This window comes from Gobius niger (genome assembly GCF_951799975.1).
Source record: "Gobius niger genome assembly, chromosome: 6".
NCBI lineage: Eukaryota > Metazoa > Chordata > Actinopteri > Gobiiformes > Gobiidae > Gobius > Gobius niger.
In genome coordinates, this window is record NC_136857.1 from 25287828 (window position 1) to 25310008 (window position 22181).

At 40.6% G+C, this 22181-nt stretch overlaps 1 protein-coding gene across 1 annotated transcript in view; it reads left to right on the forward strand.

Annotated features, from left to right (window-relative positions):
* Positions 1–6487: 6487 nt before the first annotated feature.
* Positions 6488–22181, forward strand: part of cables2b (Cdk5 and Abl enzyme substrate 2b) — a 44308-nt gene continuing 28614 nt past the window's right edge. Inside the window, exon 1 of the mRNA XM_079558038.1 lies at positions 6488–7109. Within this exon, the coding sequence (XP_079414164.1) occupies positions 6613–7109 (497 nt within the window). The 5' untranslated portion in view covers positions 6488–6612. The remainder of the gene's footprint in view (positions 7110–22181) is intronic.

A 22181-nucleotide genomic window follows, 5' to 3' on the forward strand; every position in this document is an offset into this window, starting at 1 on the left:
TTTACTCCATCAACATGTCCTCAAGCGGCGCCACTTTAGCTTTATGTGGTCAAAATTAAAAAAAAAATACAATTTCCAAGCACCTTTCACAGCCAAGCGATTAATTGATTAATCGATTAATCGTGAAAATGATCGGTAGATAAATCGATTATCAAAATAATCGTTAGCTGCAGCCCTAATGCGCAGTGCCCACAAATGTTTGCCTTTGCAATATAATATAACTAATTTTATTCCATTCCATTACTTTAAAGCCTCTTGATAATTGTTGTTCACTGTCACGCAGCTACATCTTAGCATCATGTTGACCGTAGCCGTTCTAATTAATTTCAACATGTTTCACTCCCCACTGTCGCCAACAGAAGGCGACAGACATTGAGTCTAAGCGTCCAAATGGAAAACCACGGAAAAGCGGCATAAAATACGAATGCAAATGTACAAACATCCTAGACTAGCTTAAATGCTAGCTTTTGCACTTGCGGGAGCTTCAGTTTTGGCTAAAGTCTGTTGTTACACATGTCGAAATGCTACAAACCTCTCCCGAGATGTTGGCTAAAACTCTCGCACAGTCCTGTACCTGCGCACGGCTAACGCTAACTTGTTTGAGCGTTGAGGCCGTTTTCAGTTAGCCTACGGGCTAATGCTAGGAGAAATGCTAGGTGAAGCCCTCTTGCCCTTTGCTTCCCTTTGCAAAATGCCATAGAACTGATGTAAACACTGAAGTTGAGCTTAAAACGTGCTAGTTTTATTTCTATGGATTTTTTTGGTTCTTTTTAGGTAAATATGTAGCTTCGTGCCATGTTTTTGTCGCATTTTTTTAAATATAGGATTTGTTCCTTCTGTTCATGTGTCTGCATGTTAATATATCATGACCGTAAGTGAATGTCTAGCTTTACACAGCCCGAACTTTTATTAAGCCTTGGATAATTTCAAGAAATGTGGTCATTGCAACAAAAATGCTGATTAAAGACGTGTTTGTCAAGCATCGTTTATGGCTAAAGATAAATAACAAAATCACAGAGATACTGGATTAACCGTCGGCTTCACAGCAATTTTGACCTATACACGAGTTTCAGGTTATATAATCCATATTAGGACTGTGGCCATAGCGTTAAAGCAATTGAGTCAAAAGTCCTCCAGTATCCGGTATCAGCTCTGCCTTCATAACAATTGTACAGCAGTTCTAACTGAAAAATATGTAAGTCTATCCATGGATTTCTATTTTGCGATTGATAAATGTTAATATTTCCGTGTACACGAGAAATCTGCAGCTAAAAAAAATCGTTTCCCCCGATTCAAAAGGTACTTGAATAATTGCCGTGAATTATAACAGCCCTTCTTTGTAGACTTTTCCCACCCCATTGTGTTCCACTGTCCGTCATTGTGCCAACCCATGTAACAGTCAAACCAGCTTTGATTCACTGATCTGTAAAGCCATCGTTTATGTATCTGAGTTTGGGTGAAGGAATGAGCTTTGTTTGTTTTTTTGTCTGTTCATTTGCGGTTTGCGATGTCTCGATGCCATGTTTGTATCAAAGTGATTGCATCAACAGTAAAAAGACTTAACTACTGCCTCTAATGTGTTGTTCCAGTCATTCAACAACTTTCTGAAGAAGTTGTACATTTATCACAACCTTTACTTGAGTTCTAGATGCACCACACATAAAAGTAGGCCGAATAAAATGGCTTAAATGTGACATTATGCAAATAATGTTGCACAGCAGCCTCACTATGGCTTTAATTAACTACATGAGGCTCGTCACCATGATTATGTAAAACTATGGGCTAATTACTACTGTATAGATTTTGTTTTGTTTTGAAGTGTTTGAGGCTTTTGATCAAATTGATAAATTGATCAAAACAATGTTTCTCATCTTCCCTGGGGTTGGTGAACCTTTTTGCACAGAGACCCACTTATCTGCACTTAAGGGTGGGCCCCACAGCAAGTTAACATTTATTACAACTAAAATTCCCCATTTATCTTAATGTATTTAATGCCAGAAAAGGCAGCTTTTATAATTGATTCTGTTGTTGTGCAAGCTTCAATCATGTCATATTCTGTCATTGATATTTTATAGGCAATCATTTCCGAAAGATATGGTTGGAATGACTTGGGAAATTTCTAAGGAATTTGCTGAATTTTTAGCGTTTTTCAACAGTATTTGGTCACTGATGTGTGTAATAATCTTACTCAAAATCATCAAACTGACATTTCCACTTGTGACACTAAACACCGCCTTATATATGATCAGACTTTCCAAGTACCACCTCATTTGACCCTCCCACCAGGCCAAGATCAAAAACAAATCAGGACTGAATAATGTTTATCTCCAATTAAAATGAATAGAAGATGAATGAAATTGAAGATGACCCTGAGCGAAGAAGCTTCAGCACCACCAGACGACGGTACATACCACAGTTTGAGAACCTCTGGTCTATAGCCTATTACACCTGCTTATACTCCCCAGACTGCATTTACTTTTGAGGTACCAAGCAAGACAAGTTACACTAGCATTAACCAAAGGTTTTTTTTCGATATCAGAATGTTAACATTTATTTATGTGTCGTGTGTCTGAGTCACTTACAAAACACAAATCAATGCTTTCATTGTTTTAAATAATATATGCTCAGTTAAGCTAATCCTGGTATTTTTCAGTCATACTATTGTGGCTCACAATGCAATAAATGAATTAATTCAGTTGCAAAAATGTTTAGGTCAGTCCAGTTCTCACTATCCCCACACGGTGGCATCAAACACCACTTCACTGGCTAAACTCCTGATAACAGAATCTGACCTGTTCTGCAGTGATCCATGAATGAACTATGTGAGCCGATAGTGCATCTGCAATATCCATTGACCCATCCTTTCCTGGTGCTTGTTTTCCCATGGTGCACAGCTCCTGTGCCCTCCAGCGCTTTGCTGTGCCAGGGCTAGTGAACATCAGGCAGCGGCATTAGTCACCGCTGTTATGTAACTGTTATGTGTGTTTAGTATGAGCGCGGTGGTGGTTGATAAGTGTAATGTTATGTTGAGGGGATGGGGTTAAAAGAAGGGTGTAGTGTCTTTGTTGTGTTCTACAAATGTGTGAATGAGGAATAGAAAGATTCAAATATTTTGTCATATTGTAGACGTGCCCTTTAAAATACTGTTTCACAATGATCAGAATTTCATAGAGTTTTGTCATTTTACTATTAATTGCGGCATGAAATACAGCATGACATGTTGAAGTGAGTGAAATCACTCATACTCCAATCATGTATGCACTGCAGCTCCACCAACACATCGTAAATCTGACATTTTTAATTTTAAATGCCTGCATATAGCTAATGCAATGTGGACACATCCAAGAATAGCAGAGATTGACTTAAAGTATTTTGTAGCATATTGCTACAATGGTGATAATCTGTTTAAAAGACAATTATTTTAAACATCAGAAATGTAATCGCGAGTAAAAAAATACTTAAAATCTTTAAAATATTACTCTTGCTTTAAAAAAGGCGATTTGAACTTTATATAGGTTTATACTACTATTAACCGCTCAACCCCCACTTAAACCGTGCGGATTTTCTCCAGTTCGGCTTTATCCAAATCAAAAATCTTCTTGACTGGAGAACACACAGCCTATAGGTCAGTGTAACGCCTCATTTGAAAGCTAAGACCTTCAAAACTATTCTGGTAATATGTGTAAGATATGAGTGAGTAAAACACAAGTCACAGGTGGTGGATGTCAGGTAAGAAGGAAGAGTCAGATCTGACCATGTTGTTGGGTCACTTACACCATATTTAACCGAGGCCCTGTTTCTGTAATATGGGGTGACCTCTAGGGGGAGATAGATTCCGCTATATATCTATTCAATATATCTTTCCCCTCCAATTCCACCCTCCTTCAGCTCTCTCCCAGCTCCTATTATTACCCTGCAATGCCATGTCTGCAGCCCCATCTAACCCAATGTGGCATTAGCCGCCCCCCCCCTGTCCGATTACCTCGCAGTGATTGGCCGTGTCTCGCCCTCACGCCTCCCCTCATTGGCCGTTGACACTTTGTTATGAAACATCCGTAGTGGATTATTTTCTCCTGGCTGATCCCTAGCAGTGACACTATCCAGGCAGGATCAGACCACCACACACCGGTGGCACCGAAAGGGCTAAATATACCCCATGACAGGGTAATCCCCCCTCGCCCACACACACATCATGGCAGATCATAACGCGGTGATTTACTGAGCTACTAATGAGCCCCGGAAAGGGATAAACACAGTGGAATAGATACAATGGAAGCCCAGCTAATGGAATTGGAGTCTGTCAACCACCGGAGTACAAGGTTGATAGGGTGATAGAAAGGCCTCGCACAGTCTGGGAATCAAACTTGCTTCCGTCTGTGAGAATCCTGATTACATAGTGGGAATAATAGCTTCTTAACCCCCACCTGAACAAAAAATAAATAAAAAACACAAGTCTAAAGACACGAAAACATGACAGAAAATGGACAAAAACACAGACAACGCAACTTAAGAAACCCCGAACAATTTTGTAGGTCTTAGCTTTCAAATGAGGCATTACACTGGCCTATTAGAATATGATGTTGTTTGCAGATGATTTTGTACAGCAAGCGGTTGCTGGTTGGCATGTTTGCTTGGTGAATACTGCAACCTGATTTTCTTTCTCGCTTTGCGTTGCATGTGACCTAACACGGAGTTTTGGTGGGACCACTCCGTGAGAATTTAAAGGAATCAATAGTATTTTTTAGATATCTTTAAACAGGTATTGAGAGTGTGATTGTATTTTGGAACATTTTCTTGGGTATATTCTATGCTGGAAGGCCAGACAAGAATATTAATGTGTTTTTGTTTCCACCCTATAATGCATTGCAGGTCCTGCTGCTTCAAATCTGACTGAAGTCATTATTGTATGTTCTTGTGTTCAGTGTTGTTTGTATGTAGGCTTCGTGGAGAAAAGGAAAACAAGGAATCCAAGTTGTTTTTCTGTCTAGTTTAGCTTAGTAGAGATGCTAGTCTTTATCAACTAATTCTAAACGTGTTAGTTTAATTTTAGTCAGCAAAATATTATTTCGACTAAAATTGTAAAGATGAAATGGTTTAGGGCAGGGGTGTCCAAACTTTTTTCCTGTGGGGCCGCTGAAGCGTACACAGGGTGAAGGGCCATAGATCGGTGGTTAGTGCCGCAAAACCTTTGACTAGCAGAGGTTTAAATTGCGTCCCACACCTTTATTTATGCTCAAAACCTTCATGCCAGCTCTGTCTCACAGTAAAAGGTTAGTTGTTTGGTTAGAATTGTGTAGAATTATTACATTTCAAATAAAAAGGACTATCTCTGATGATGTGTCCCGATTCAGCAAGAAGGCAGAGGGCCACCAAAAATTGGTCTGAGGGCCGCATTTGGCCCCCGGGCCGCACTTTGGACACCCCTGGTTTAGGGTTAGGTTTAGGTTTAGGCTTAGGTTTGGGGTTTGGGGTTTGGGGTTAGTGTTAACATTTGTAAATTGCAATTTCGATTTGATTACTTTGTTATGAAATTCTTATCATTGTCAAAGATGTAATACGCATTTGATGAATATAGGGACTTGTATCATTAACCTCTTAACCCCACCTTAACTGAGGGCATTTTCTCTAGTTCGGCTTTACCCAAATCTAAAAGCTTCTTGACTGGAGAGTTTATCCTAGAGGCCAGTGTTACTGCCTCATTTGAAAGCTAAGACCGACAACACTGAGCTAAGATTGTTCCTTGTGTCGTTGCTGTGTCACTGCTTCTTTGTCACGTTTCTCTTATGTTTTTTGTGGCTATTCTTTGCCACGTTTTTGTGACTTTTTTGTTGAGTTCGGGAATGTGACGTCATATCGCTAAGCATTATGGGATTAGCAGCAATTGTAAACTAATGGAGATTTTAGAAGTTAAATTACTGGAGTTATTGTTCACATTAAAACACTTGGACACCACAGTGAGTTAGATGTATTTACCAGCAGTAACTCAGCCGCTAACGGAGCTGTTCCACGGCTATTTTCTCCACTTTTTATACTGTTTTTAGCTAATGTTAATCAATGGAAATGTATGCTAACAGCTGCAAAGATGGCCGATCTCCATGGTAACTGTAGACCTTCCTGAACTCTATTATCTTGTCTATTTTGGTGTCCTTTTTGTGTTGCCTTTTTGTCACGCTTTTATCTCTATTTTGTCACGTTTTTGTCGTGTTTTCATCCTCGTCTACGTCTTGTTTTTGACATGTTTTTTTTTTTTTTTTCAAGAAGCTTTTAGATTTGGGTAAAGCGGAAGTGGAGAAAATGCGTCAGCTGTTAAAGTGGGAGCTAGCAGGTTATTGTGTTTCTAAATGAGGTCATGGTGAGTAAATCCCGTGTTTTTACAGTACACTACGCTGCAGTTTCCTCTTATTTACATTCTCCTCGTGGGCGTTTACAACCGCGGCCTGCGTCGTGACGTCACCCGCTCTGCACCAATCCCGCCGTGGCTGGGCGTAGAGCGCTCTCACGCCGGGTAAAAGGGATTTGACAGCGGCTGCTCCCGGTCCTGGCGGGGGAGCTGCTTATCCCGTCTGTGTCGGCTTCGGAAGGTGGGGAGGAGGAGGGGGGACACACAAAGCCATGGCTGCGGCCGCTACCTGCGAGCAGCCCGGCGTCCCCGTGAGCGGCAAGAACCGACGGAACCGCGAGACCTCCAAGCGCAGGCAAGCCGCTCTTTTGTTCCTCAGTAACATCTCCCTGGACGGACGGCCCGTTCAGAGTAGTACCCAGCATGAGGGCGACCGTGGTGGCAACAACAGCAGCGGCAGCGTGTGCAACAACAACAACTACGGGACTTTTGCGTCAGACGTGCTCGCCGCTTCTCCCTCTGCCGCAAGGGTCCTGCACATACCGCCGATCCTGGTGCTCCCGTCGGACTCAGCGGGTCAGGGCGATGCGGAGGTGCTGCTGGGCCGTCGCCGCGGATCGTTCCCGTCGCCCGGGGACAGCACTCACCTCCTGTCCGCCTCTCCCTCCAACGCCAGCCTGCTGCCCTCGCCCCTGGGACCTCGCAAGTCGTCCACGCTGCTGTCGGTGCAGAGCTGCAACTCGGTGTCCTCCTCCGACACGAGACAGAGGTAAAAAAAAAAAAAAAGTTACAGATGAGCTGCAGATGTTTACTGGCTTGGAGTTTTTAAAGCTTGTTTTTTGATGGTTCGCATTGTTAATACACGTGGTGTTACTATCTTACGACGTCTTATTTCTGACACTGTGGTGATGACAAAGTGACGCACACAGTTTTGGAAAGTTTCTCCAGTGATGCGTTTGTATTGGACGTGTGAAAGCGTGTCCTTTAATGAGCTACAAGTATGTTTCCAATGAAGTGCGTTTTTTAAAAGTGAAATTTAAGCTTGAAACATCCGACTTAACCGAGCACATGTTCTCCAGTTCGGCTTTACTCAAATCGAAAAGCTTCTCGACCGGAGTTTAAAGTCTGTAGGCCAGTGTGTAACGCCTTATTTGAAAGCTAAGACCTACAAAACTGTTTTTTTTTTCTCGCGTTATCTGGTGCGGTGTCTCTTTTTTTGTCCCTTTTTGATGCCCTTTTTTGTTGTTTTGTTTTTTGTTTTTGTCATCGCTTTTTTGTCGCCTGTTTTGTAGTGTTCTCCCCCCCCCCCCTTTTTGTTGTTTTTTGGTGCGTTCTCATCCTCGTTTACGTCCAGGGGCGGACTGGCCATATGTCCATTCTGGAAGAGCACAGAAGGGCCACTGGCTCTAAGGGCCACCGGTCCCGCCTCAACCGAGCTTTACCCAAATCTAAAAAGAAAAGCATCAAAATAGCGAGAAAAAGAGGATGAAAAGAAAACAAAAATGTGCTGGAAAAGCGACCAAAAAGTGACAAAAAATGTGATGAAGAAAAAACAAAAATATGAGAAAAATGACGTGACAAAAAGTTACCATCACTTTTGTAGGCCTTAGCTTTCAAACTAGGTGTTGCATTGTTGCTCTCCAGTCGGGAAGCTTTTAGATTTGGGTAAAGCCCAGTTTAAAAAAAAAATATGAATCTAAAAGGAATGCCGTGGAGTATGGTGTACCACAAGGTTCAGTTTTGGGACCATCATTATTTATTATTTATATTAATGATTTTGCTTCTGTTTCTACGACCACCTTTCCAGTTCTTTTTGCTGATGATACCAATAAAAAATAAAAAATAATAATAAAAAGTCGACCTGGAGAAAATGCACTCGGTTAAGGCGGGTGGTTAGAGGTTAAAATATGTATTTGTGGAAGTGCACAATTACGCTAATTTGGGCCAGGCTGGTCAGAGTCCAGGGCTGTTTTTCAGTCCCAGTCCACCCCTGTTTACGTCTCGTTTTTGTTGCTATTTTGACGTTGTTATTTACGAGAGAAGCTTTTCGATTTTATTAGACTCAAACTGGAGAAAATGTGCTTGGTTAAGCCGGGGGTTAAAAGGTTAAAATATCATTAAATAATGTGTTGAGGCAAAAAGGGACAATTAAAGCGAGAGACTGGGCTGGTCAGGATTTCATATTGGCCTGGAGCGCTCTCTACAGGCAGTAGTGGGAGTGACGGCATGCGAGACGGCATAACTGCTCACAACGGGTCACGTGACGGGTCATTCGCTCCCAAAATGTTTGTGCTCTGCCTATGACGCAAGAAAATCAAGGAAATAATGAGTGGGGCACTTTAGCAGTAGAAGAAGAAGCAACCAAAATGAACAGGGTTATAGACAGACGGCATCTTGTCATAGAAGGGGGCGTGGCTTCGCCGAGGGGGAAAATAGAATCTTCAGAGAAACACAATTTTTCACTCTTTTAAGCCATTTTCTGGTAGAACATGAACTTATTTATCACATAAATAAAGTCAAGTGTTAATCGGGTCCATATGGATATTTTCTCACAGCACATTGTTCAGTAGAAGTGAAAAAAAACGGCAGTTGTAGCTCGCTCTAGCTAACTGTTAGCATTAGCCCGATACTAACATGCAGCATCAAGTTAGCATTCTCCGTTTTTTATGTATTTATGGGCTGTTGAACCACTTTGCTCCTCTCCATGTCTTTGTATCTTTCTTTAGTAGAAAACTATATTCATAATTCAGCAAATGTTAAAGTAGTTTTTGATAATTAGAGAAAGTTTAGATTTTTCTTCAAATTGTTTTCCCCCTTAACTGTTTTCAAACATGACCATATATGGGCGGTTCCAGAGATGCCGTCTGTATCTATTCAAAACTGCAAGGAAAGAAGCGAAATACTACTTCAGATGATTTTGATGAGGGAATGACATTACAACATGCTTAAAAAAAAGGAGATTTTTCACCAGTTGTCAAGTTTAAAGCCTGTTAAATACATAGTGTATATAGTTAACACATGTGGTATTACTGGCTTACAGCACAGTCTTTCCTCATTTCTTAAATGATGTGGATGACGGTGCTCTGACACATAGTTTGGAAAGTTGGCTGTTTCTCCAGTGATGCATTTCTATATTAGACGTGTGAAAGCTTGTCGTCTAATAGGCCATAGTCTCCAATTAATATCTCACTGTTCAAAAAGTCTATAGTTTTGCAAAAGATAAACTTTGTTGAGCTTCCAAAAAAGGTTCTCTTATGAAAAACATATCTGTGGTTTTGTTTTGTTCCACGTTTGAGTCAAATTTCATCTTTTTCCTTTTCAAGAACCCGAAATGCTCTTGCAGCGGCTTAATAAACCAGTTTGTCTTAGGGCTGTGGGTAAGCAATGTCAAAGGGGCTCCACCGGTTTTCATTCTTGTCGTGGAGTGAAATCGGTTTTGCCCTTTCGTGTTGTGTCTGCAGACCTTTTTGAGGGTCCACCGCGTTTCGCCTGCAGTGTATTATGAGTGACCGTGAACCCGGAAGTTGCATCGATGCTAAAAACAATTGGCCAAGTGGAGGCTGATATTGTTTACATTATTGGGTCACCCTTCTACTGGAAAACTATGAAACAGGCTTATAATCTGATCGCCCAGAAAAATAGACACTAGGAAATAGGAATTTGTTAGGAAAAGGGAATACATTTGGAGCGGATCAGGCCTGACCATAAAAAATCTCAATCTCAATTTTTTTGTTTGTTTAAAAACTGGAAAAATAGTAGCCTTTAAGCATCTGGAAAGGTACAATGCATTATTATTATTATTATTATGTTTCAAAAGCATAATTGTCACGGCCAATGTTTACGTCAGATGTCTTACATTTTGTAGCCTGGCCATCCATACTATTTACTGGTTATTCTAAACGGGGGATTTCGAATATATTTCAAATATAAAGAATCTAAGCGAGTTTAGCTGGTCAGGCTATCCTTTTTGACGATGTAATATTTGTTTGTTAGTGCTAGTTGTTGTGTTTCTATGGGTGACCTCACCAGCATCACTGTCGTGCAGAATTTGGTTCCATGTTAGAGATTTCATTTACAAATTGATGGGTCAACAAACATACAAAATACTAGGGCTGGGACAGAATATCTGATCACATCGCATTCCTTTGGCTGCAATACAGAGTATCGATACTTTATCAAGTATCGCATTTTTTTCAGTACTTGTGCTGTGAGGCATTGTTATCCTTCACTCCTTAGTTTTCCAGTAACAGTTACACGGCACTTCGTTACATTTTGTGTTAATGCACTTTTCAATATCAACACTTGAATAAATGTCAAATGGCTTTTGATTTATAAACTTTGGACACATGACTGTAAGTAAGTAAACGTATTACTCATTATCATAATTACTTACTGTATCGCAATACTTATCAGAGTTAAAATACTCCATGGTGGTACAAAAAAATAAATTTCTACAAGAAAGTAAGTCAGGTGCACCAGATTCCAAACCAGAACCCACAATAGCATAACTGTTAAAACGTCTCCAGGAGGTGGGGGCGTTCCTAGGAGGACTCAGGCAAACCTATCCATGAAATGGCCGCCATCAGAGTTTTTACAGATTACTCAAAAATACGTGAATGTGCCAAGGAAACACTTCAGGCATGTTTTTAATGAGGGAATGACATAATAACATGATGCAAAGCTTGAAAAAGTCAATTTTGCATAATACCCCCCCTTTAAGAACTGAATTGCAAAACACGGTGTAAACACATTCCTTTATGACTACAAATCGCATGCCCCGGGAGTTATTTCATTTTGAAACCTTTAAAACATTTTCAAACAGCACTTTGCGACTGATTTTCTGGCACAACAACTGTACATGTCAGTGCATGCCACCGTTACAAATAACCTTTAAAGTCATCGGTGAAGTTACTTTATAGTGAGAGCTGGAGGCAGGCGGGTGACTCATCAGACTTAGTTTGTGACAAAAGGCTTCTGTAAGTGGAACTATGTGTTACACATTAAGAGGTAACATCATATGTGTGTAAGTGCTTGTTCATACTGTTGTTATAGTCAGTGAGTGCTACATGCCAATGACATAATGTGTGAACAATAGACATAGCAATACAGTTACGTTTGGATGCAGAGAGTATTGCTTAAGGAAAAAAAGATGGTTTATTATGGAAAATTGGCTATTTAGTGCTTTCATTCTACCACTGTGTAATGACGTTCCCTTGTAAAATTAATAAATAAATAAGTGTGTTTTGAGATGCATCATGTACATGTAATTTGCAGCAGATGTCGCACCATTATACAGCGTTTCCTAATCAAAGGAATGTAGAATACATTAAAATTGTGAACAAGATGTGCTTTAAATTATAACAAATACTTGAGAAAAGCCTTTTACCCCCCTGCTTGAATAAAGCCTGAGTATTTTCAAAAGCATTATTGACAAAATTGATGATGCCGGGCCCGGGAGAGGGATTAAGCTTTACTGCCTGCTGTGCTGGGCTTGTTTTTGCAGGCTCTATTTGTTTTTATTGTCGAGCTACAGTAATTGTCAGACTTAGACATTTCACTGTAAAGCGTGTGTTTGAAGTCAGTCTTTTAAGTTTTGAATCAATATTGTGCTGTTTTTCATACCTGGGGTGGCCGTTGTTTGTGGAGATGAAAATGTGTTGTTTTCCAGAGTTTCTCTTCTGACTCTTGAATGCGTCTTTTGTATCTATTGCTAGTTTTAATAAAGTTTGATTTGGCAACTATGGCTTCCATGCTGTACCCATTGCAGCTTATTGTAATGGCGGTTATTTGTTTTCGTAGTAGGCACTATTTTTAGCAGTACACTCCGGTTTGCTATCAGAAAGCTGGGAAACATGTGCATGAACTCATCCCCAGGAAGAATCAGTATAGCATCCCCTTAGAATTATAATGTTGGACCTGCGTTCTGAATATTTAGGCCTGTCAAAATAACATAATGTAAAGTTCAATATACTGAGGCAGGAAACTAGCGTAATAAGCGATATTATTATTGAAGACCTTGTAATGCAAAAGAAACTCGAAAGCTTAAAAATGACAGCTTTGTTTGAAAAGGACTGAATCTTAAAATACACCTTACTATGGATAAAAAATAAATTACTAGGCCTTTCAAATAAAGGAGGAATAATACAAGTCTATTGATTTTGGGTTTGGGTTTTGGGGGTTGTGGCCCGAAAATGTTGGGAACCCCAAATTGTTTGAATGAAAAATCGATATAGTAGTTTATGTGACAGCCCTTAGGTTTATCGGTAATAGTTTTGTCCATTTATAAAAACAAAATGGATATGGGTAATGTGTTTTTCCTCATAAAAACCTCAAACAATGCACCAAACATTAATGTCGTGTACAGAATAAGTCCAAGAACAAGAATAACTCAATTTTGAGCAAAATGTCAGATAGCAACAAACCAAGGCCGAAATCTTCGCCTTGGATTTGGGGGCAAGACGATGACGCACTATTCGACATCAGCTTGTAGTTTGTTTACGGATCCAACATGACAGCAGGAGACGCAAAGCCATCTTTCGATCAAACATACGTCATCGGGTACAACTGATACGATTGGCTATGGATACGTGCAGACGCATAGATAGACATTCGTAGCGCCCAGTAAACGGCTATGGACAATCGTAAACCACACCTCTTCTACGAGAAAATGAATCAGTGGTTCATTAGCCATGCCCTGATAGAACCTAATTCGAAGGGGATATGGCGCCTTTGCTTTCCGTCCAGGTTCAATTGTTTTAAGGGTTTCTGGTAGGTGTTCACTGCTCCATGGTTGCACATATGCATATATTCCATCCAGAACACATCCCCTCTAATATTAAATTGTTTTGTTTTGCATAAAAAGTTCCATAATGTGCCTTTTAATATTGTCTGTGTTCTGACTTAAATGTTTATGTTTAAGGAATTATCTGACACAGGAACTGGTGGCCTTACACGGTTAAAGTGAGGAAGTGACAGCCACAAACTGCCAGTGAGAAACCACGGCACCACATGAAACCAAGACGGTTAGCAGCTGCCGGCGCCGTCGACTGCTTAGACAAAAGACGTGCAGGTGCTCAGAATAAAAGATCTTATGTTAATTTTCCTCCATTAAATTTACTTTTTAAGTCTCATTCTGCTGAAATAACAGAACTGTACCAATTTACTCTAGTTAAGCAACAAATATGTTAGTCTTCAGCAGTAAGAACTGGATTGCGCCCCCTGCTGGCCTGTTGTATAGCTACAGGCATTTAATTTCAGTTACTAAAATACCAAGGTTGAGGTGTCCAAAAGTAATTTAAATGGCCTGAGTGAAGCATTTGTACAACCTAAATGATAATATTTCAAATTCTTCTTTGGTTTACTTGAAAATTAACGGGGAATTTGTTCACAAGTCCAGTCTCTTTGATTGGTTAGAATTGGATGGACCTCCCTTGTACTCACTTTGTGCTTGTAAACACTTTCTCGACAAGTACCTGCCACGCCATGTTTACTCTCCGTAAAAGGGGAACACATGTGAAGCCCTGCCAACTTTTTTTCCCCTCTAATGTTGACTCTACTTCCGACTTGTAAACTGGTCCAGAGGTTGGCTTAGGGTTTGTTTTTATGTGCTTGTGTCTCTCGTATGAACACGTAGGTGGAGCTCTGCTTCTTTCTACCCATGCAATCAGGACAGGCAAAATGTACTTGGTTATTTGTTAACTTTACTTTTAAATTGGGGGGTTTGCCACTGGGAGTAAGTCGCACCCAGACGCAGGGAGAACATTGGAACTCCACATTTAAGCCTCTTTCAGTGGGAGGAAATAGTATGTGAACCCTTAGGAATTTCTTAAATTTCATAAAATGTGGTCTAATCTTTAATGAAACCACAAGATTGAGTAAACAGTGTCTGCTTGAACTAATACCACCCAAACAATTACATGTTAAAGAGGGGGTATTATGCTTTTTTCAATCACATAGCACCAGTCTATAGCGCACTACAATGATGACGAAACCTTCTGTTGGTCTGTAAATGCAGTAAATTAGAATAACTGCCTTGTATAAAATTGCTCTCTCAAAATGGCTGTAGCGAATGTCTTGAAATAGGCCTCTGTCTCTTTAAGAACCTCTGAATCTTTCCGACACGCCCCCTCCACACGCTGTCTGTGGCATCAGCGGGGAGGGGGTTCTGCTGAGGAGCAGTGGTTGGTTACTCGGCTGGTGACGAAAGCTCGGAGGCGTCTCCAGGAGGTGGGGGCGTTCCTAGGAGGACTCAGGCAAACCTATCCCTAAAATGGCCGCCATCAGAGTTTTTACAGATTACTCAAAAATATGTGAATGTGCCAAGGCAACATTTCAGGCATGTTTTTAATGAGGGAATGACATAATAACATGATGTAAAGCTTGAAAAAGTTGATTATGCATAATACCCAACCTTTAACATATTTTTTATTGAGCACAACATGAACACATTCTCAGGACAGGGAGGAATAAGTGAGTACACCCTTATATTCAATGGCCGGTTGACCCTCCTTTGGCAGCAATAGCTTCATCCATCATTCCTGTAGTTGCAGATTAGGCGCTCACAACGATCAGGGTGAATCTTGGACCGTTCCTCTTTACAAAACTGCTGCAGTTCAGTAAGATTTCTGGGATGTCTGGTGTGAATGGCTTTCTTTAGGTCACGCCACAGCATCTCAATCAGGTTTAGGTCAGGACTTTAACTGGGCCATTTCAGAACACGTATTTTATTCTTCTGAAACCATTCTGAAGTTGATCTGCTTTTCTGCTTTGGGTCATTGCCTTTCCTGCAAAATATCTTGTGAATTTATTTTTCTATTGATGATAGCACGTTGTCCAGTCCCTGAGGCGACAAAACAGCCCCACACCATGATTCTCCCTGCACCATGCTTCACAGTGGGGATGGGGTTTTGGTGTTGGTTTGCTGTTGCTGCTCCATTCTTCCTCCACGCATGACGTTGTGTGTTCCTCCCAAACTATTCAACTTTGGTTTCATCAGTATTCCAGGAACTGAGCATTGAGCCTTCTTGCTGTGCGAGCGACAACAATGTTAGCCACTCAGCCACTGTGCTGCTTGGGAAACTGCTGCTTGGGTATTTTACAGTTAGAGGACGACTGTGGATTGATGCACTGCCGATATTTTTGGCTGATATTTTGAAAATGTCTCATCTATAATCATCTATAATACAGATTCAGCTGAAGATCATGACCATACTGCTCATGAAAGGTATATTTTGACAGCAAAGTGACCATATCTTGGAAATCTGAAAGTGAGTGTCTAGTTTAGATGCTCGTTTTAGTATCTGGGTCTTGATTATTATTTGTGACAACTCTAAGTACAGTATTTTTCCGGTCATGTATGCTCTATTTGGTTTTGTTTTTCCGGTGTTTGTGTATTTTATGTACAAAGCACTTTGGTCTGCCAAGTGTTGTTGTTAAGTGCTCTAGAAATCGAATTGAAACGGGTGTGATACAGCCACAAACTACCGACGTCAGTGGCTCTAATTTCAAAGGCGTGCCCATCCCGCGCTCGTCATTCCTGTACTCCTGCAATTCTCTTTCAGTAAAAAAATTCAAGCTGACCTACAGAGCCGTTACTCATTAGTGCGGAGGAATGATTTAGGTACAGTCAAACGTTTGTGCGCAAGAGCTCATTAAAGATGCATGAGTCTGGCTGCAGCGGCTTTGTAACAACACTGCTCTGACTTTAATGTTTGTTTCAGAGTGACATTTAGTGGACGTGGCGTGGGTGGATTCCCTGAGCGGAGAAAGCCTCTGCCTGTTACCTACAGGAGAGGAGGTGTGATTCGCGAGCCGCTTGTCGTATTGCAGCTACATGCAAATGCAGTCATATATGTGAAAATACAGAGTCTGAAAACTGATGTTTTAGTGAAATACTGCAGGGCTAAAACTCTAAACAAGATGAGTCAGAAAGATCACATCCCCTTTTGTTAAAGGTTTGCTGATATCTTTTTTCTTTTTTATGTATTTACTGTCACCTGTGAGGCCTGTGTGATCATTGCAAACACTTCAAAGACAATTGCAGTTTGATTTATTTTGGAGAATGGTTGAAATAGGTTTATGTGTTTACCTGTGTGAATAAACACGTTTGACAGTAGAATTGTTCTTGGCTTTACGCCGTGTTTGTCCCTAACACAGCGTTTTATTATAATATAATAACATTTTTTATTGCCCTAAACCTTAGTCATTATTTTTTCATTTGTTATTTATTCATTCGTTTGAGCAGAAAAGTATTTGAAACATTTTTTTGCAGATGAAAAAAACAAAACTATTGTGCTCAAAAGGAGTAGGAAGATGTCAATCAATCCATCAATGGTTTTGTATAGCCCAATGTTACAACAGGAGGTGACTCACGGGACTGCACCAAGCATTACGGCAATATAACAGAACAGTAAAAAAGTTGTCCCTTATTCATAGTAACATCACATGAACTTTCAGCATACACCCATACAAGAAACAGATGCATGATGAGTCTATGCTTGTGCATTAATGTAAATCGTTTATAATTGTACAAAAAGGGTTCATCGTTTAAATAAATGCACCATAATGGTACTTAAGATTTATACCAAGGCACATCTCTTTTCACCTCTCTATTCCATTCTGACCATATAAAAATATACACATATATTATACACACACTTCAATATCACTCAGCCCTGCTGTACCAAACAGAGGAACAATAGAGAGCATCCTGACCAGCTCCATCACTATGTGGCACGGCACCAGCACTGCCTCCTGCCGAAGGAACCTCCAGCACATCGTGAGAGCAGTGGAGAAGATCTGCGGAGCCCCTCTCCCCTCTATTAAGAAGTACTTGACCCCCCCCCGTAAAGCCATCAAAATCGTCAGGGACCCTTCGCACCCATCACACAGTCTCTTTAAGGTCATGCCTTAAGGGAGGAGACTGCGGAATCTACGGGTCAGTCCCAGTCGACTGTGGAACTGTTTTGTACACAGGGCCATCGGGAAGCTGAACTCCCTAACCTCCGTCCCACCCCTCTTCCCCCTCCCTCCACAATCAAGGATGAGAGAAACATAATTTCAAACCATTCACATGGTTTGACAAATAAAAAATATTTAATCTTGAATCTTGAACCATTACTTTGGCAAAGGTAATAAAGCCAGACGAGCCGGCCCATCCTTGTTCCCTCAGACATACTGTATGTACCACCTGCTTCTTCTCTCAGTGATTCCATGTTTGTTTGCCTGGGCGTGTGATTGTATAAACATGCCTCTCCAGGGAAAGTAGCGGTCCACCCCTCTCCACACCCTTTAAATGCAGACAAAAGATCCGTCCAGCTCAACTGCACATACGCACCCTTAACAAACCGGATTTCTACTAACAGATTCGCTCATTTTGGTCTCTTGATTTCATTTCCTGTCAGACAAAAGGCGTATTTCTCATTTTGGCTTGTAGTGACCCAAATAGTTACTTTAGTAAAGTAGCAAAGTGTACACTCCTGCTTGTATATTGGATGATGTCCCTATGCTTCCTTGTGTCTTAGCAGTTACAGGAGGTATTAAGGACTTTGAACACTTTGCTGTGACGAGAACAGAGCAAATGGGTCATTGGGAGTATCTAATTTAGGCCTGTTTTAATGTTCTAAAACTATGTCGACCGAATTTTATTGCATTTCAATTTGACCCGCTTTATTTTAAGAGGGAATTTGTTAATACTTTCAAACGTATCTTGATCACGATCCTTTTGCTATATCCGTCTAAAACGACTTATTGAATGTTTCACTTGGTTTTACCTCCATCTACGTATTTTTCACTGCTGTCCCTTATACCTTCCTCTTCTCGCTCCCCATGAAAACGGTTCTGGATGTAGTGGACTGTTGAGGAGGTACAGTATGTATAAAAAGAGTCATGGGAGATTCAAAGATTATTCAAATTTCAGTTAGCTTTATTGTCAAGAGGGAATCAATTGTGTTGCTCCTAAACCTTTGGTGTGAAAAGACAACAGTTAAGATAACCCTGCTCGCGCCGCTGCTCGAAAACCAGTCAGATGGGCCCTATCCAGATCATTGTTGTGTCAAAATACGACAATCTGAAACATTGGACTGAGAAGAGCGCAGTCCCGCTTGACTCTGATGGCCTCGACAAGTTTGGACAGGCGGCCATTGTTTACTGTCTAACGTTTTCTGTCATCCCACTTGTAGTTGTTGAGACCTGGAGCAGATCTCTCTATGTAGTTTTCTTAAAGTTAGGGTTGCATCAGTCACAATACACATATTGTTATTGTTTTTATTCACTTGTTGTGGTATTGGACTGGTACTCGGTATGGGATGAGAAAAACTGGTATCGCCGCAACACTACATAAAGTGATACTCTGTAAGTTCGCAAAGTGAGGAGAGATAGAGTGAAATTGGAAAGTAAACAATCAAATGCCTCCGCTCTAACCCAAAAGCCCTTATGTGTTCCAGGCAACTGGTAACTGGTAAATTTCCCACTAACCACTTGGGAAAATGCCTTGGAAAGCCACTAGATGTAAGGAGAGCAGTAACAGAAAAGTAAACTATCAAGCTCCTCCCCCTCCTCTCCTAATTGGACCTGACAGGCTTGTTCACAGGAAAACCCCGTCTCATTGGATGATGTGGGAGGGAGGGACTTTACAAAAATCGACAACATTCCCAAAACATCCCAAGGACATACAGACCTACAAAATCACAACAATTACATTTTTACCATGAAAATATAACTGAAAATGTATTTAGAAGTTAGTTGATGGAGAGGCTCATGGTGGTGGATGCGCAGTACAGAATTGGCAGCCTGAAGGAGAGGACAGAGAATGACCGGTTGAGCTAATTCTTTGAGTGGCGAATGACTTGTCCACTCTGACCCAATGACCTTTTTGTTACTGTGTCATGAGTGATCCTCTTCTCTTTAAGACACACGCACGCACGCACGCACACAAGTGCACAGTAATCTTTCACATCCTGTTTGCACAACTATGTGACATTTAGGTATCTCTAAATGGAGCCGCAAGTTAGCCACTATCCACTTATAAGCATGACCTGTCGGCTGATAGAAATGAAAGAATCCGTAGATCTATTTTAAATCATGATCAAGTTTTGACTGTTTAAATTGTCGTCAACTTGCGCAGATTCTGCTTTATATGGGTTCTATAGTCGTACATCTTTGTTTAGTTATGTTTCTATAGGCTTAAGGTTTTAAAGTGTATATTTCAGGTAATAATAAATGAATGATTTTGCTCACTACTAGAACAGATTGATTTCTACAGTAGTAGTACTTGCTCATTCGGCAAATTTAGTATGATTGATTGACTGCGGAATTCTTCCGCAGTCAATTATTGGTTTTCATGTTCTTTATTATTATTCCTCTTCCATCTTTTTCCCGATTTTCTCCAGCTTTCAGCACCTTCATGCTTTGTGCAATTTATGCAAGTTATGCATCAAAATGTTCCGCATGTTGAGGAGAAGGGTGCTATTACTTTTGGGACTTCTGCAACTTACGTTTTTTCCGCAATCGGCCGAAATTGACATATAATGGGGCTGCCGCAAATCCATGCTTTTCTGCACTTTTTTCTGCATTTTATGCAATTTCTGCACTTTGTGCATGTTCAGCTTATGCAACTTGTGGGTTTTGAGAAAAAATTGCCTTCTGCAGATTTCCAGTTTTTTTATACGAGAGTTTGAAATGTTTGCATTGGTGTGTATGGGGGAATCCAGCCAATGGGGAAACTCCAGGACTTTCAGCCATTTGTGCAGCTTCTGCCAATCAAGCCCTGAGGCCATTTCAACAGTTTGACCAGTTTATGGAATATTAACAATTTAAGCAAATTAACCACTTTATGCATTTTAAACCGTTTATGCAAATTAACCCATTCATGCATTTTACCACTTTATGCAGTTTATGCAACATGACATTTTATGGATTTTACCAGTTTATGCAAATTTGATTATGCAATTTGAAGAGTTTATGCAATTTCTGCATTCGCTTCCCGCATTTCCGCAGTCAATCGCAATGGCGCAGCCATTGCATTTCTAGTTATTAGTATTACCAGATCTGGTTTTATATTAGAAAGTAACATAAATGAGTGTTTATTTTTGAAGTAATAGTTCATATTGTCAACCTCATAGCAAGTCTCAAGACTGGAGTCTGGAGTGACTTAGACAGAAACAAAAGCAGCAATACAAAGCTTTATTGACACACATGAATATAGGTTATTGTGCTCAGAAGACATAGTAGGTGTTTATGTTAATAAGCTTGAGCTGGTTAGATGAGTGTTAGGGATGTCTGGACACTGGTGGTGCAATGAGAGGCTGGAGAAGGATGACCGATGGGCAGAGGCAGTGACGGGGTAGAGGTGGGTTGCAGCACCGCTGGCTTGCAGACGAGGTCGTGAAGGAAAAGGGTTGAATCCCGGAATCCTGGGCAATAGTTGGCTGAAGCGGAGGTGTGGCTGGCGCAGAGCTGTCGGAACATATTTTGGTTAGGGGGGCTGAGGGACAAGATCGCCCACAAACATGCCTTTTCTGTGCTTATTCCCTATTTATGTTTGTAATTTTCTGGTCAAACTGAGATTTTTGTTTCATCCTGCTCTTTTAACACTGCTGTATCCATGAGTATCATTGGTTATATGTCCTCTGCCAATTAGAAAACTTGTTACAACCAAAGAAAAAACCTCGATGTGATCTTCATGAGGGTTTACAACTGTTTTCCAATTGTCTCCAAAACCGTAAAACACAGCTTTGGCAAATATGCTTAGAGTTATACAAAGAGCACTTTTTTTTAATTTTACATATACCACAGTTTAGCCTTTGACTGAAATACTGACTTTGGTGAGTAATTGGTGTTTCCAGCAGCAGAAGGAGTTGCTTAATCTGGTGATGTAAGTGGTAGCTGCTAACTGCTGTGTAATCTGTAATCTGTGGACACGAGCCACTGTGCTGACACTCTGCAGGACTGAACGCTCTGCTGTGGTTTGTGTGTTTGTTTGTGCGTGCTTGCGTGCCGCTGCCGGGGATTAGAATGTGGTGGAATTAAAGGCTGCAAGAGGAAGATTGGAAAACATCACGAGAAACGGGTGCTTGAGGAAAGGGCCTTGCTTTGAAGATAGGGCTTGCAATAAATTAGAAAAAAAAATCGCAATTGTGTTTTCCTATAGCGCATTGACTGTGTCGGGTGAATAATTAAGTTGGAGATTTGTTTTTGTTTTTTTTTGCTTCTAGATTTAGGCGATGAACCAAAACCAGTTCATTTCTGGGTAAATAATCTGTTCTCAAACTGTGTTGTGTGAAATGTCGTCATCATGGGTTTAATTGATTAGTTAGGGTAAAATAAATGTGCGAATAAGCGTAAATGTGGCATATGTTGGAGTTTACAAACCTATTTATTAATTGTGTTTTGGTTAATAATTATGTTTAACAATGTTTCATGATTATTACTGGTAAAAAAATAAAAGCATGTTTACAATATTGTTGAAATCGCTACGACGACGCAAAGCCGGTGGTTAACAGTTGATCATTAATCGTTAAATCGATAAAGTTTCCAATCAATCGGTTAATGAAAGTGAGCAGAATGTGCTTCCCTACTCTTTGGTGAAAATGTCTCCTGAATCTGCCCACAGCTTTTGTGTTCTCAAACCAAACTCCAAAATGTACTTGAATGTTAAGATCTTTAAATACCTGCAGGGCTTATAACCCCACAATCATTGTAGGTCAGACCTCTACAAACGTTCTTGTGTATTAGTTTAGTAGTTCATCTCTCAGTTCTTCAGCCGGCTCTAAAGTAATAATGTTCTTGGAAAGGTACAGGTATCGGGGTGTTACTAAGGGGCGTGGCCTAGCAAGGAGAAACA